Source organism: Semicossyphus pulcher, unplaced genomic scaffold (genome assembly GCF_022749685.1).
Source record: "Semicossyphus pulcher isolate SPU_LCO1_2020_fin unplaced genomic scaffold, fSemPul1.0.p SCAF_25, whole genome shotgun sequence".
Classification (NCBI taxonomy): Eukaryota; Metazoa; Chordata; class Actinopteri; order Labriformes; family Labridae; genus Semicossyphus; species Semicossyphus pulcher.
Genome location: NW_027211699.1, coordinates 2791736 through 2808368, shown reverse-complemented (window position 1 = coordinate 2808368; position 16633 = coordinate 2791736). Strand labels below are relative to the sequence as shown.

The 16633-nt window shown below is 40.4% G+C and overlaps 1 protein-coding gene across 1 annotated transcript; it reads right to left on the bottom strand.

The window, feature by feature from the left end:
• Window positions 1-2220: 2220 nt before the first annotated feature.
• ppp1caa (protein phosphatase 1, catalytic subunit, alpha isozyme a) lies at window positions 2221-14657 on the bottom strand. Its single transcript, XM_069675833.1, has 8 exons — window positions 14524-14657; window positions 14135-14245; window positions 7994-8125; window positions 7501-7731; window positions 7310-7414; window positions 7011-7234; window positions 5768-5902; window positions 2221-5598 (listed from the first exon to the last, which is right to left on the bottom strand). Exons 2-8 carry the CDS (start codon window positions 14187-14189, stop codon window positions 5482-5484), a joined length of 999 nt encoding a protein of 332 aa, XP_069531934.1. The 5' UTR covers window positions 14190-14245; window positions 14524-14657; the 3' UTR covers window positions 2221-5481.
• Between the last annotated feature and the right edge of the window lie 1976 nt (window positions 14658-16633).

The window sequence follows — 16633 nt, the reverse complement described above, 5'->3', positions numbered from 1 at the left end:
CAGCTAGCTTTCCGCGGTATTGCTGGCTAGCCAGGCCAGCAGCTTGGGAAAATGGAGTCTCCTCGTCACTTCTGGAATTTTTTGGTTAGTTGATGACTGCAGATCCCAGAGTGGATTCCAAAAGACCAAAATGCGCCACATACAACGCCAAATATGCTTAAAAATGTATGTTGTGTATCTAAGCTAACTAGCTTTGCAAAAGGCTCATCTAGTAGCAAAAGTTGATGGGCAACGTCCAGTGCAACCGAACTACTATTGACCACGCCCACAAACTGCGCTATTCGCTGGGGTCAAGGTCAATTTCCCTAACCAAACCCATTGCATTGTTTAAAGCTTCCTGATTGGATAGGCTCTTATATGGGCGGAGCCATGCTGAGAAACGTCTATGCGAGTGCCATATTGGACCGGCCAAGAGTGGCCCGAGTGACAACATAGTAGGAGGTGAGCTAAGCTGCTGATAACAAGCACAACAACTTTAGATATCCAAAGCGACTTCAGTGAGTTGATTTTATATTTAATGAGGTTCATGGTCTACGCGGAGAAGAAAGCTAAATTTTGTTTTCAGCCGTAGAATGTGTTTAAGCTGTAATCGCTGCTGCACGCTCAAGGGGGCACTGTGTGTGAATGTAAGGATGAAATGAGCTGGATTACTTGCATGGTGGAAAATAATGGTCACAAGGAATTCTCGACTCTTAAGAAATGTGATGATGCCTAGTGTATAGGTATTTAAGAAAAGGTCCGACAATCAATTTGAAAGTTGTGAAATGTCAAATTATCAGTTTTTAGTCTTGGGTTTTGTTTACATTTGGTTCACTGATTGTGCCATAAAGACTCAAAGTTAACTTTCAGGGACCACATTATCTCCCACTCATCCAGCATATCCAAACATATCTTTGACATCTGATAAACAGGGTGTCAAAGTACACGTTTATGGGTCCTGACCCACATTTGAAAATTACCATTAAAGTATTTAATTAAATAATATTAGCATTTTAAATCATACCATGCAGGTGCACGTTCAGCGTTTCAGCTTTCATTTTAAGAGCAAAATTTGATGTCTTTGTTTTACATACGTGAGTCTGCTTAATAAATCAGCAGGATGATTTACGAGCTGACTGGTGGTACCTTCACTGTAGAGGACTTGAGGCAGCCTGCACCCTCATAAATCTGCAGGAACATTACAACCAATACACAGCTCCTCAATGTGAATGTTGCAGCTTCTGCTCGTTACCCTACATTATCTTCTACATTATCACAAACTAGTCCAGTTTGAGGTTGACTTCTATATCCTTACTAACTCATAAATATCCTGTCTTCTTTTTCTTCACTTACACTATGTACACTGTGTTGTATTTCACGCATATGAACATCTTTTTCATCTTATTTCCAATGTGTAATTTTCAAACTCCTCCTTGCATGAAATGAAATAGATTTTCAGAGCATGTTTGGGTTGGCTCTATTTCAGTTTAAAGCAGCAGAGTTTTATAGCAGTGGTTTTGGCTCATTGCCTCTGAAATGTTCTCACTGTTCTCCCAGCATGCTTCACACCTTTAATGCCTGCAAAGGACAGAAAAAAGGATAAGAAAAAGGAAAGATAAAGAGATGCACAGAGACTGAAGCAAACAATGCTGCCTAACCTCAGCACTGGACTCTTTTTGATTTGGTCTTTGTGCTGTCTGAGGTGATATTGAATAAATAATCAAGTAAACATGCACACAGGGAAAGAGAGACAACCCTTACTCATGCCAAAATATTTGATTGACAGTAGAGGCAGCCTTTGCAAAAAAAAAAAGGTGTTAAAATTACGACATTCCAGTGCTTTTGAACAAGTCTTTTCAAGCAGCTGATGCTACTTTGATTTCATCCACCCATTATCTATACCGGTTATCCTAAACCTATCCCAGCTGTCGTTGGGCTAGAGGAGGGTTACACCTGGTTTGATCGGCTGTCAATCAAAGAGCTGAGACATAGAGACAGACAACCTTTCATGCTCACACTCTCACATATGGGCACTTTGGACTGTGGCAGGAAGCCGGAGCCCTTCCATCCGAACCGTGATTCGAATCAGGAACCTTCTAGCTGTGATGCTACAGTGCTAACCACTGCACCACCGTGCAGCCTCTACTGTGATTTTCCATGCAAAATTGAAATGTAACATTCAGCAGACTACTTCTCACGCTGCGTTCAGAAACATTTGGAAAGAAAAACCAGACACAAATATACAAATTCTATGTTTTATTTCTACCTTGTAACAGAGACAATTTGTGATTGATTTGAAAACAAATGAAATACAAATAAAAAATACAGTTCATATCTTCTGTTTCTTCCTCTTAACTGTAATTATCTAATAATTTCTTATCTACCCAGCGACAGTGCATGGTGCAAAACATCCCTGATTGATTATAAAATCCTACACTAAGAAGCTTGCCGTATCTAGCGTTAAATTTGTCAGTAAAAACAATATGAACAAAAGTAAAGTAAATAAAGAGCAGATTCTTAGAGGTAACAACAGTAAATAGAGTTAGAATAAAAAAAATGTTATAAGCAAAGGTTTGTACAGCTATGAAAATGGGAATGACGGTGTCCTCTTTATTGGACCATTTATTCAGAAGATCTACGAGTTCTATATGTTTCTATACGTCATCTCTTAAAGGAGCCACGTCGTTGTTTGTGTTGTTAGAGACACAAGCTGAAACATCATAAGCCTTGTACTCACTGATTTAGAATTCTATTACACTTCAATACCATAAACGTCTGTACATGTTCAGATCTCTTACTACATCATATGAATCCACAAAAGGTGGGCTTGTTTCATTTACAGATCAAAAGTGACATTTAAAGCACCAGGTCACTCTGAACGTCGCCCCCACCCGCCCCCCTGGCTCCACTTATGTCAATTACGCCAACGTGAACAGAAGCTGCAGGTCATGTGACTTTCCAATATCCTGTTATACTAGTGATAAATGATGTTTTTCTTAATATATGAATATAAATATGATTTCCTTATGCTATTTGTTTTCATTTTGATTTCACTTCCTGAGTTGATCTTACGGGAAATGAATTGAACACGAGCACACGATGACTTCCAATTCTATATATTTTATCCGCCTTCTGTAATTCGAAAGCCAAGCAGGATTCTGAATAAAGCTTACTTACAATTATTTAATTCTCTTAGAAAATCAGAGATTAGAACCTCTTGCTGAGAAAGTGGAAGGATAAAGGTGGGGCCTGTTTGCTCTACACTCAACCAGGGCCAATATTTACTGGTGACAGAGCGCTGCAGAATGAGGACAGACGGCAGACAAACAGAACCAGACACACTCATTATGTACTGGGGGGATAGAGTGTGTTTAGGTTATTAGAAATGGGCAGGAAGATACCCTGAAACACTGTAGAAAGAAATATTTTTTTCACCAGTTGCAACAGCCGTTCCTGAACTACAGGCTGCTTTCACTGGGACACCCTGTACGCCTGAATTTAACTTAAAGCACGACAGGAAGGAATGCTAAACGGCTAACGTGTGATATGATGTTTTAATACACAACAGCTCCTATTTTTCTTAAAAGCCAAGCAAAACATCTTTTTTTTTTGTCAGGTGTGTCGTTTAAGGTTTCACAATTGTCACAGGATCCGCTTTGATCACTTCTAATACCGTGTGAAGATTACTGTCTATGGCTTTTTGGGCTTATGTCAGCTGAAAGATAAGTAGTGACAATGACTTCTCTTACAAGCAATGAAAGCACTTCCACGCTCTTGCTAATTTACATAGCACCATCTAAGAAGCGTAAAAACTTATTTAGTAAATGCTATACAGTTGTAGCTATGAAGCTGGGAGTTACCTGATGTTGCAGCTAATTTTTAAGCTAGTTTCATTGGGACTTTGCTGTACAAGCTATCAAGTTTAAAGGGCCACCTAGTACTATTTTACTCTCCGAACACCGTCTCTTTAGTCGTCATGTTCCCTGTTTGCTACTCTCATTTGGTGTGGGTTTAAATTACAATAAGCCCACTCTTGTTTTTATGACGGACTCAACTGAAGTGGTCTTGACTAGCGCACTTCAAACCGAAAAGGTCACAGCTATGATTCACCATCTCATCTCGCTTTTGATCGCAGCCGAATACGGGAAACCATAACGTCTTCTCCTCAGTAGGAGTCTTGAGAGCGCTGTGTTAGTTCAGTACAGAGAAGTATTGGTATCTACTTGTGAAACATCAACGGCACATGGTGGTATTGTATTATGTGTGTGAGGGTTGCTGAGCGTTGTGAGGCATCGAGCGACAGACAGAACATTTTACTTCCCGTTTCTTGACGTCATTACTTTCTAAACGGCCAACAAAACAATAAAAAAGGAAGCTTTGAAGAGATTTCTCATCAAGTGTCAACATCTGGATCTGAAAGCAGCCGTGGGCCGAACTCTGCTGCAGTTCTTCGAATTGTCTTTGGCTAAATCACACTGAAGCAACATGTGAAATGCCCTTTTATTGAAGTGTAAGCCGGGCAGTGAATTACACGTTAAAAGTCTTTACATTAGGGAGTCTCGTTCATAAGACATCTCTTCAAGCTGCTGTCAATTTAAGGTGCCGAACTGAAAAGACAAGCACAGCCAAAGATGGCTGACACACAGGAAAATGACAAAGCAATGGCGAACACAAAGTGATCAGCATGATAGCGAAATTCAAATAAACACTTATTTTTTATTAATAGTCAACTTTCAGTGAACTAAAAAGAAAAGAAAAAAAATCTTGGTTTCATGTATCTACAAAAAAGAATAAAAGAGACACAATTTCACATCCATTACCGCCTTGTCAAATCATTGGTTTTCATAGGGAAGAGAAAAAAATGTTACCAAATCATCGTGAATCTGTTTCATTCAAAGATTCACCTGCACATATTTGCACCTGTGCACCCAGTGTGTGTGTGTGTGGTATGTGCTGTTTCCATTTGACCGTGCAATGTGATCCCCACCCCCGCCCCCGCCCCCTCCTTACCCATCACACAGACATACACAGATCTCTGAAACAGGATGTACAAAAGCTTGTGTTTAGCATTAAACAGTGCAGGGCCTTAGCATAAACAGCTAAGGCTCCTCTTTCCTTCCTCCCCTCCTCCTCCTTTTCCTGCACCCAGGTTTGAAATTACATCACGGATGGGCGAGAACTCATCTCTACAAGATGACAAGAAAACAGAACAGAGGGCAAAGGAGGAAGGGAAAAAAAACAACATACAAACAGAATACAGCAATTCCCTCTGGATCATTCTCACTTTTTTTACACACTCACACAGAAAATGCAGCCAAACAGCCGAACAAACAGTTAAAAATAATTTTAGTGACAAAAATATTATTGAACCCTGGACATTTGTCTGCTTTGTTGCCATTTGGTGACGAGGGAGAAACAGGTTTGGGAGGTAGAGGAAAGAAAGAGCGTTGGGCCAACGGGGTGTGGGGTGTGGGGGGGTGTGGGAGGGGGAGCCAGCAGGTGTTATTTCTTGGCCTTGGCGGCCTTGGCTGAATTTCGCGGTGGAGTTACCGGTCTCCCAGATCCCATTCCTCCCCCTCCGCCGTAAGGATACAATTTCTTATCTGCTGGCTTCAGAATCTGTAGGAGAGACATTTTCAATTAGTTTGCATGCAAACTTTGATATTAATAAAACACACAAAAACAGAAAAATAGGATCAACACATGTCAAACCATTGTCCCTTTTTCATTCACGTTTTGGTCTGATACTAGCAGAACAGCAAACATACAGCGTCTCTGTTTTACAAACCTGGAAGGAGCACATGAGCGTCTCATCCACACTCATCATGGCACCGGCGTTGTCAAACTCTCCGCAGTAGTTGGGAGCCGAGAAAAGGGTGACGAGTTGCCTCTTTGCGAAAAACTCATAACCGTCTTCTACAACCTGAGGGGAGAGAGGAGACTGTCACTCACACGTACAAAAAAATAACAGAGGCATGGAACTGATCAGTCAAGTGGTAAAGTGGTTGCAAAAATTCTAAAGATGATGTACTCCATGATACTCCAATGATTAGAGACGGTACACACTTCCTGTCTCCTAAGTGAGTATGGTCTATTTCCCTCCTACAAAAACTGTTACATTTTAAGACTTCATGGTTTCACATATACACTGCAGCTAGATAAGCAATAAAGGAACTCTTTCTGCAAGCTCGTCTTTGTTTACAGTCCAACTAGCAACTTCAGAAACAGCTGCAGTTACTGTATGTGCATATAACTGTTGCATATTGATTAATAAAAGCTAACTAGTCATTAGATGATAGCTGATGGGTTCAAGTATTGCATTAAACCCAATGTATTCCGCCATTTTTGCTCTGTATACAGATGGTTTTCTATACAGCCAATGCCTGCTAAAACGTTAGTTGACAATACTTCTCAAACTACAAATGGATGCAAGAATACTTCACAGCCCAAACATGCCTCCATGTGCTGATTCTATGGAGAGAGATTACTAAGACTTAAACTATGTTTATTTCCCCTGATAAAGTCTGAAAGGTTAGGGTTAGAATGATCAGAAATTAGGTGGCAGGTGGTAGGTATTTACTTTGGGGCGAAATCAGACACAATCTGAGCTCGCATTTATTTCTCCCGTTTGAATGAATAGACTCAGGCCCTGCTGCTGGTCTCCTAAAGCAGTAGGCAGTTGCAGTAGCCATGTGACACAGGTACAGGAAGTCACACTAAGTGCACTGCACTTTTCCAAACCATCGCTGGTTTAAGTCTAGTTGGTTGAGTAAAGCATCTCTGGTTCAGAGTTTCAGCTTGTTTAACAGCTTGAACAACACTCCTGAAGTAACCAGCTGACTTTTGATTATTTAAAATGAAATAATCTAAAGAAATGTAAGTTTTTTTTTTACAAGAGCTTAAAAAGAGCATATTGAACTTGAATAAAATCAAATATAATACATCTCCATTCCCTCCATACAAAATTAAAAGAGGACAAATGCTTACAGCTTACAGAGAGCCGTGGCACAAGGCCTTCTGGCTGAACATACCTGGTGTGCCCTGCATATTAGGTCCATGTCGTGTTTGTGCAAAAATTTGGCCACCACATCTGCCCCGAACGTGAAGGAAACACCGCGGTCGTTTTCCCCCCAGCCCAGCACATCTTTGTCTGGATCCGCCCACAGCAGGTCGCACAACAAACCCTGGTCAGGCACGTCTGTGGGTCGCATTACTCTGCGGATCTGCTCCATAGACTGAAGATCGGGAGAGAGGCCTGGAGGGAGACCGTACACACATCTTAGCCTGGCTCCTATTATCCAATCATCATAACATATCTTACAAGACGTACCTCCATGACAGCAGAAGATTTTCTCATCTACAATGGCAGCCACGGGTAAACAGTTGAAGCAGTCTGTGAATGTCTTCCACAGCTTAATGTTATACCGTCGCTTACCTAACAGCAAGAGGAGAGATGAGAGGTTAGTGCAACAGTCAACGGGTGTAACATTCTCCGAGTTTACAAGAGTACTCTGCACTCACACTCGTCATAAAAGCCGTAGATTCGATTAATAGAGGCGCATTCGTGGTTTCCACGCAGCAGGAAAAAGTTCTCTGGATATTTGATCTTGTAGGCTAGAAGCAGGCAGATGGTCTCTAGCGACTGCTTCCCTCTGTCGACGTAGTCACCCAGGAACAGGTAGTTGCTTTCTGGGGGGAAGCCTCCATATTCAAACAGCCTCAGCAGATCATAGTACTGACCATGGACATCACCTGCAGGGGGCAGCAGAGGAGTGCAATTAAAACATCAGGCGTTTACTGCTACTGGGTGTAGCTGCTTTTGCATGCCAGTGCACACTTAACAACCTGGACAAGCAGCAATTATAGATGAACAAACTGTCTGGTGAGCATTGAAAAAACAAGGTACGGTGTTGATCATCTCTCGCATTGGAGTCAGTCTACAGCATTATATCTTTGAGTTTATATTTCACCCTTGTTCTTGATGCATTTGTAACTCTGACACATTCACACTCACCACAGATTTTGAGGGGAGCCTCGAGCTCGAGCAGGATCGGCTGGCTCAGGAAGATTTCGCGGGACTTTAGGCAAAGGCCACGGATCTCACCCTCAGTCAGCTGGACGTTCTTCCCCGGCCGAGATCCCTTCACTGAAAAAAAGAAAGATATTGGACAGGGATCAGGGCTGGTGTGTTTGTGGATGATACAATAACACGATAAAGACACACCTTTGTTAAGAGTTCTTAGAAACACTGAATGAAGACAGAAAAAGGTGCAGCAGTGAAACGTGATCCTCAGATTATAAGCAAGGCTTCCAGACTGGGGAACTTAATACCTCCCACCAGCCAAATGCTGGCAATTTCTGTTGGCATTCCAGTCAAACAGCCACTTTAGCAGGTAACGACAGCATGTAGAGGAAAAAATACATTTTATTTCACTCTCAAGGTTTACAAGCCTGTGCACACAGAGATCTCAGCATCTGAGAACAACCTGATCAGTGGAAACTAGCCTGATGTCGGCCTCAAAAGCACGTATTTCTGCTTCGGCGGCAGTTTAACCCCAAGCTATGAGAGAGACTTGCAACCCACTTCCCTCTTCTATCTGATGTAGCTGCAGCAAACAGTGCAAACACGTGATTAGCGCTCTTAGTTTGCACTGTTGTAAAAGACAAAAAGAATGTGAAGCGGTGGTAATAACATCATCAAAATGGGGTCAAGTAACAGGCTGTGACATGTAGTTCAATAAAACAGTACCTGTTTATACATAAAGATAACAATGGTAACATTCTGTTCCTCGTCATGTCGTCTACTTCCACTAATGCCATCTAAAGAATTCAGCAGGTTTGTCAAGTTTCTCCTTGTCTTGTTTTTCACACTAACCCCACACACGGAACGCAGCCAAACACAGAAATCATATACAAGACGTGAACAAGGTTCAAATCGTCTTTATTGACAGACTATTTGTATCATTATGACACATCACAGCGATACGAGTCATCGTGGCTGCAAGGCTTGAAAAGGTGGGACTGCAGGGACGGCAACAGGAGAAAGGGTTGGTAGTCTCGGAGGCGAGAGACTAACCAGGAGTACTGCTAATAATTCAGATCAAAACATTTGCACATCGACATGCCAACCACAGGGTGTGGACATGATACACAGCAACTATAACGCAGCCAGTGTGTGTACAGTGCCGTGTTATGCAAGAGTGCTTCTAATGGAGTTTGGAATCTGGGCTGTTTGTATCACCGACAGAATCAAACACACCCCCATTCCTACATGTGCCGCTTGATGCCAAAGCAGATCCCAACACAAACTGTACAAGCCTAATGAGGAGGAGTCTAGCCAGGCAATTTATCACAGCCTACTGAACAGGTATCGTACGAGTAATGACTTTGGAGCAGGGTGTGAAGGGAGTTGGTTAAAGGGACAGATGAATGGTGTCACCTTTAAATGCCAAACAATGGAAGTGACGCAGATGGGCGATGAATAAGAGTAGAAGTGTGACTTTGTACATTTCTTTCTCATGATTGAGACAGGGATTGTTCCTCCTACTGCTGGCGAGGCTACACAAGCTTCGCCTAAAATGATAGCCGAGATCACAATTAGTCATGATGCTAAAACAAGGAAGTCCAGTTGGACACTGACAGAGAACTACCACCACTTTAAACTTGTGACTATCAAGCTTTTACGAACGGCTGTGTATACACCAAATGAACCCTACTTCCTTAACAAGAAATTAAAAACCAATCAGGATCTCTGTGTACAAAGCTATTTCATTTTCTGCACATTGCCTTTGTGGCGAAGCTGATTTTGTCTAAGGATAACAGTGTAGCAGAGAGCCATCGATCACAACCAGCATGAAAGAAACATTTGTGACTGATCCGTTTCCCAGTGATTGATGGTGAAGCAGTTTCCTTGTGAGCACTGAGCTCTTGTTTTCATGTTCCTTAAAAACATTAATATTCCAAGTGATGAAATTAACTTGTGGTATCTTTAATCATTCAGTTTATTACAACTATAATGCAATTAATTACACAAGATAAGTGACACAAGGGAGCGTCAAATTAATAGAAACAATTTGGGAATCAAAATCTCACAGTGCCGCAGATGAACTCTAATATGGAAACTTCTGTGAAACCATAGGGCAGTCACGATACTGAACTGTTCTAACCGTGGTGAAACACTATGGCCTCCTCGCGGTTTGGCAGTTAACCGCCACCCCAAGCCTGCTGCCCGAGAATGTTTAGTTCATGTAACTACAGCGCGTCCCCCAGAAGGTAAAACATCATCGATGAGTGAACACAACACGAGTGGTGGAAACGTTTAAGTTTATTAACCACTACCAAGTTTGTATCCTTAATAGTTGAAATTATATCAGTGGTGACGGGCTAGTTGTTGTAGCAGTTGAACAAGCATGTCGTGAGACTCCACACAAGCTCGTCTGCGCCAATTACATGCGCAGAGAGTTGAAACAGCGGTGCTCTGACAGCAAGGTTTCTTTTGATGATTACTGTGATTTTTAAAAAGAGGTTCGTGTTCATAATGTATCGTTCTGTACGGGAAAGGGAAATGAGGCGCTTCCCTGGGACGCATTGATAGTGTTCTGCTTCCCTTTAGATTTTAATTAGGGACGCGCCGATCAGGATTTTTAGGGCCAATACCAATTATTTAGATCTGCCAATCACCAATCGGATCACCGATTTAAATGCATTTTTCAAACCTTTCTAAGAATATAAAAATGAATACATTATGCTCTTAATGTTTATTAGCCATTGCAGTTGACGACTAGGGCTGGGTTAAAAAAATAATTTTTTTCCGATTCGAATCGATTCTCATTTGAATGACCCAATATCGATTAATACATAGGTGTAAAAACATGTCTGATCACTCAGGTTTCTGAGCGCTCCTGAACGTAGCACGACTCCCCCAAAACACAGAAGTGAAGGAGACATGCCTGGATGTGTTTACTGAACCTACTACGCAGACATCAATGATCGCTGACGGACTCTTTATCACGTGTGCGTCCATGAATATGTACGTTAGTTTTGTACTGATGTTTGTAACTCTCTTTGGTCACGAGTGTATTTTCAGCATGTTGTTTTACAATATGGCTTTCCCTATAACTCTCGTGTGGTTTTGCTCTTCATGCTATGAGATCTCGTGGCCAAATCTCGCGCAAGTTGAACCGCAGTTCGTTTAATCACAACCATGAGCCAGATGTACAGACTGAAAATCTTAAACTATTAATATTGTGTTGACTGCTGTGTGTTGGTCATGTTAAATAAAAAGGTACATGATGTTACTTATTTGGGGTCAATTCTTATAGTAAACATTAAACATGTTGATAATGCACCAGCTTAGAGGCGCATTGATATTGTAACTGAAATACCCCTAACCAACTCGATATCAAATCAGAAATCAGGACCTTGTGAGGAAAAGGAATTCTAAGAGCAATAATAGATAATAACCTCAACTATATTAATCTTAAATATAAAACTAAAATATCTGAAGAGTAAAACCAACTCAAGTAAATCTAAACTATTAAATCTTAAATGTAATGAGAAGAATCATCAGTTCCAGCACTTCAAAGAGTACCCAGCACACTGTCTCTCAGTAAAACAAATACAGTTGTAGTAGTGCATACAAAGCACAAGGTGAGAGAAGAAATCATCCTGCCGCTGCATCTACAGCACGGTCTTAAACAGTGAAAAGTGGGTATAAATACTGCATTGCTGCTAGTCACTTTAAACCTGGATTACAGAAGGCTAAGCCCTGATAGAGCTTACTCCAAAGTTAGCCACATAGCCAGTGGGCTACACTGAGCCTATCATCCGGGGGCACAGACAAAAGGGTTTCCAGTACGCTGATCAGGGTCAGAAAACAAAGAGCTGGACCAGCACTGCAGAAAAGCAAAGCTGGAATCAACAGTAGGTTTGGTCCAACGCTCCTGACTCAGTGATGGGTGCTCCGGCTGAGCCTATGTGATGTCACGCTCTGCAGACATGTTGTTAGCAACATACACGCCCAGAGTTCACTCAGCTCGAGATCTACAGCAGTAATCCAATAGAAAGTGCTCATTATCCAAACACATTTAATTGGTTGGGTCTCAACACACAGTCAGCCAGCAGGAGGGCTACCTTGTTGTAAACAGGAGGGTGAGCTGTTAATAATTTATCAGTCTTTTGGTTGTGGGCTGGCAGTAGGGCAAGTATTTAAGTAGTCTTGAAATAAGTAGATCTTGACAACTGTTATCTTGACTGGCGAGTGGTTACTCAATAAAACCACAACTGCAGACTAAAAAAAAAAAAAGGTCAAGTGAGTTACATAAGAGGATATAAATATTGCCACAGTCAGGCTTGTTTGTCTTCTCCTGCGTTTGCCAGACAACCTTATCACGGCCCAAGTATAACAATCCATGTACAAAAGAGAGCAGCAGCCAACAGGGTCCACAGTCAAAGTCACACTCCCAGGAGGCACGAGTATATTTGTGAATAATCCTGATCACTTCCAAAGGCTCAGCTTAGGCTGATCATGCAGGGCCTATATATAAGACGGTACATAAACAGAGGGCTAAGGTCACATTTATATTGTTAGCCCTGTAAACATTCCTCATTTACAGGCCAAAACTTCTGCTGATACAGTGCTTAAACGGAGCAAATATTATGTATCAAAGCCACAAGCGCCCAAAACCAACATAGATGATGTTCCTGTGATACAATCAGACAAAGAGGTCTCTATACAAACAGTTCAACACTGATGTTTGCGTGTGAAGCACGCAGTATTTCTGCAACCAGAGCACTTACCGCGGAAGGACGACTTCAGAGGTCACAACCGTATTTCTTGTGCTCTTTAAATGAACTGTACAGAGATTTATGTTTCTGTTTGATGTCCTCTGGGCTCCTGTTACACAATCATCATGTGGATGTGAAGATAAAAACAGCGCTGTTTTCCCTCATACACATTCACACAGCCTGAACCATAACAAATCTGTCTCCACACATTGTATACAGTGGGCAGTCAGGCATGTGTATCCTACTACTCAAGAGCAGTTTGGCTGGCAAAGACTTAATACCAATCGCTCCATACCAGGCTGAAGAATGCCTCATGGCTCAAGTTTCTTTTACGCAAAGCCAATTTCATGCATTTTACTTCATGAATCATTTACGCACAAAACTAAATGTTTAAGTAATAAACATAAAAAATGCTTTTAAAACTATTCTGATCCATGCACTTGTTTAAATCTAAGTTTTCAAGGGCAAGAACAAGATGCAGAACACTGTTTTGTAGGAAAAAGGAAGGTGTAAGCAGTTCATATCTTTTTACAAAAGTGTCTCTGGAGTAGCAGAGAGCCAATCAGCAGTTTCACACAGTACAACAGCGAGCATGTGCCAATCAAAGCATCTTTGTTTGTACACCTCATTAACATTGCACTCCTGGGAGCGCTGTGGCTGCAAATTGTAATCAGATCCTCCACTGCTAAACAGTAAGCACAACACAGGACAGTCCACCCATGTAACTGAGAAGCTCTGGTGGGAAAGAGGCAACAAAAGGGGTCAAAAAACTATGACTGCAAAACAGTTCTTATGGCAAAGCCAGTGTTGACGAATACAAAAACAGCCACAAGTAATGATCCCTCACTGCAACACAGCAAATAGCACTCTCAAATACCACTAACAAAACAATAACAGTCATATACAAATAAGAAATCTCAGCCAAGCATCACATCCTGGATGGAAAACATAATGCATTACCCAAAACCACATAACCCTAGGCCAATGGTGTATTAGAAGGTATAATTAGCATTACATCTAAACGTTGTTCCTCCTTTTTACTGAACCACCTATTACACCTTGATGTGCAGACAACACAGTAATAATGCATCTCTAAGAAAACAAAAAATGATGGCTACAACAAAATTGATCTTTGGTTAAACAACATTTTTAAAAAGCCGGTTTAAGTTGGCTACCGCCTTTCGTCCAAATCCAACCATCGAGTCTGATATCACAGCAATCTTAAGTAGGCTGACGTTACTACAACATGACTGCCTTTAACTTTACCCGACTTACCTGGTGTATAAAATCTTTAAAAAATCACTTCCGTCATTATGTCACAAAATTTAAAGTAAGTACATTACAGCAAAGTGGGTTTGGTTCTCCTCACCTTCCAAGAGACGCTGAATTATAGAGTCGATGTTTAATTTGTCTGGTTCCGCCATTTTCTTTATTTTCTGACGTTCTCGGGCAGGAGAGTCCTTGGTGTTCTGTGCTGCACCTTAGATTTCAAGAAGAGAAAGAAAAGGAGACGGACACTAACAGTTAGCTACTCATATTACACGCTTAAATTCACATCGGTTGACTAACGAGAGGCTCGCACTAGCAAATCGAGCAATGTTAGCGAACTGGAACAATGAATGAGCTTATACGAGCTCGAGCTAAGCAAGCTAGCTAGTTAGCTACTAGCCAAGTAGCGTACGCTAGCAAAACAGGACGGCTAGTTAGCTGACGTTAGCTATGTAAACGAACTTATAAACAGGCAAACAGTCCCCGAACCTTGAGCTTGGTTGAACGACAGTCCTCCGGCGAGGAATAATGTGTAAATATTTATCCTCCGAGCTCAATCCGCGCCCCCTTCCTTCGGTTTGACCGGGTCCTTCCACTCTTCCCCCAGCAACTTTAAAAGAGGGCCGTTTCTACCGAAGTGTCTAGGGTACCGTAAGAGGCTGAATCAAACCAAGCCTTTTACACATTTCTCGGCAGTCGATTGGTCCGTCCCGCAGTTTAGAACCTGAACTCTCGAATGTGATTGGACACATACGGCGTCCGTCTTACACTCCTACCCCAGCCGTGTACAACTGCATCAATGGATGGAGAGTACAGTAAGAGCTCAAAGTGCGCCATCCGGTGTTTACAATTAGAACTGTCGTGTAAAATATATCTACTGCTATTTTCCAATGTGCCCACAGAGAGCTGGACCAAAAGCGACACCTGTACAGTCCATAGATACAGGCAAAGAAAATCTGACACGTAAAATCGTTTACTATAATTTTTATTGAGACTAAAACGGACTTTTCTAAAAAAAAAAAAAAGAAAATGATATTTTTGAGGCCATGGTTCCTGATGGAACATACTTTTTAGCATGCATCACAGGAAACCTTTGTATCTTGACCAAAATAAGGTTTTGTGGATTTGATTGGTGAAGTTAAAGTTTGTGTTCTTCTAAAATTAAATTTAAATTAAATTTATTTCAGTGAGGGATGTTATTGGTACATTAATTTAAGTAGCTCCTCGACTTCGGTATAAATATGAGGTACTTGTACTTTACTTAAATATTTTTTAAACTTTTTTTTAACATTATCTATTGCATATTCATTAAGTTGTATTAATTATGTTTTAAAGCTTCATTTACCACTGTTGATTGCTCTACGAATGCTGTAAATGATATGTTGTTGGGTATGTGAACTGTATACGTTCCTAACGGATTAATAAAGTTATTTTAATTGAATTGAATATTTCCATGTCACGCTACTTCCTACATATACACTGCATGAAGGAGCGCTACGTCAGATCCTTCATGCAGTCAGACTCTAAAACACCTCATTATAGTGTGATAACAGTACTGTAACTATCACCCAACATTCATACTACAATAATACATATTCTACTTCCAATATTGCTTATATTACATATAAAGTTCACAAATGCTGTGCAATAATTCTGTGTAATAATCTTTGCTACACTGTGCAATACTACTGCAATATTTTAAAAAAAAAAATCTAATTTCTGGTTTTAATCACGCTACACACCATGTGTGTTTTTATCTTTTAAAATGGCTGTACAATTTTCTGTGTAGAAAAATAATCCCATACAGATCTATCGACAAGCAAAAATGTGTACATAGTGTATATAGTTTTATTACTATTATTTTGTCACTGTTATTATTCATATTGTCAGATTTTTTCAATCCTTTTTTTGCCACCTGTACTTTTAGTCTAATTTTATTAATTGAGTACTTTTTTAAACTTTCTCTTGAGGTGTAACGAGTAAATTTTCCCTGTTGGTGATCAACAAAAGCTTCTCTATCTTATCTTACATTGAAATTTCTACGCCATAACGTTTATGTCACAGATTTAGTTTGAGGAATAGACTAATTTTACGTTTTATTTGTTTTATTCCTTCATCTGTAAAGCATTTTGTAACCGAGTGTTATATCAATAAAGCTTTTCTTACCTTATTACTTACTCAACTAAAATCTGCTAAGCTGATAAGTAATGAAACACATTATGAAACACTTAGCCCCATTAACTATAGCTGTAAAATATATTAACATATAAATAATACGTATATAATAATAAACAACAATGTAATCTTTTATATTTATTTCAGAGGGGCATTTTTTCTGCACGGTACTTTTACTTTTGATACTTTAACTAACTTAGCTTTTAATATATCTGTACTACTTAAGCAATAAAAGTTAGACGAAGGGTATGACTGGATATAAATTCAAAATAAAACTACACAATACAGAAAAAAGCTTTGTCTTAAGGTATTACAGGTAATTCCATCTTTGTATTACACATGACAGTTGGCTTAAATTTGTATTGAAATACATTTATATCCCTGTAAAATATCAACAGTATGTTTGAGTTTGTGTTCCCCTAAT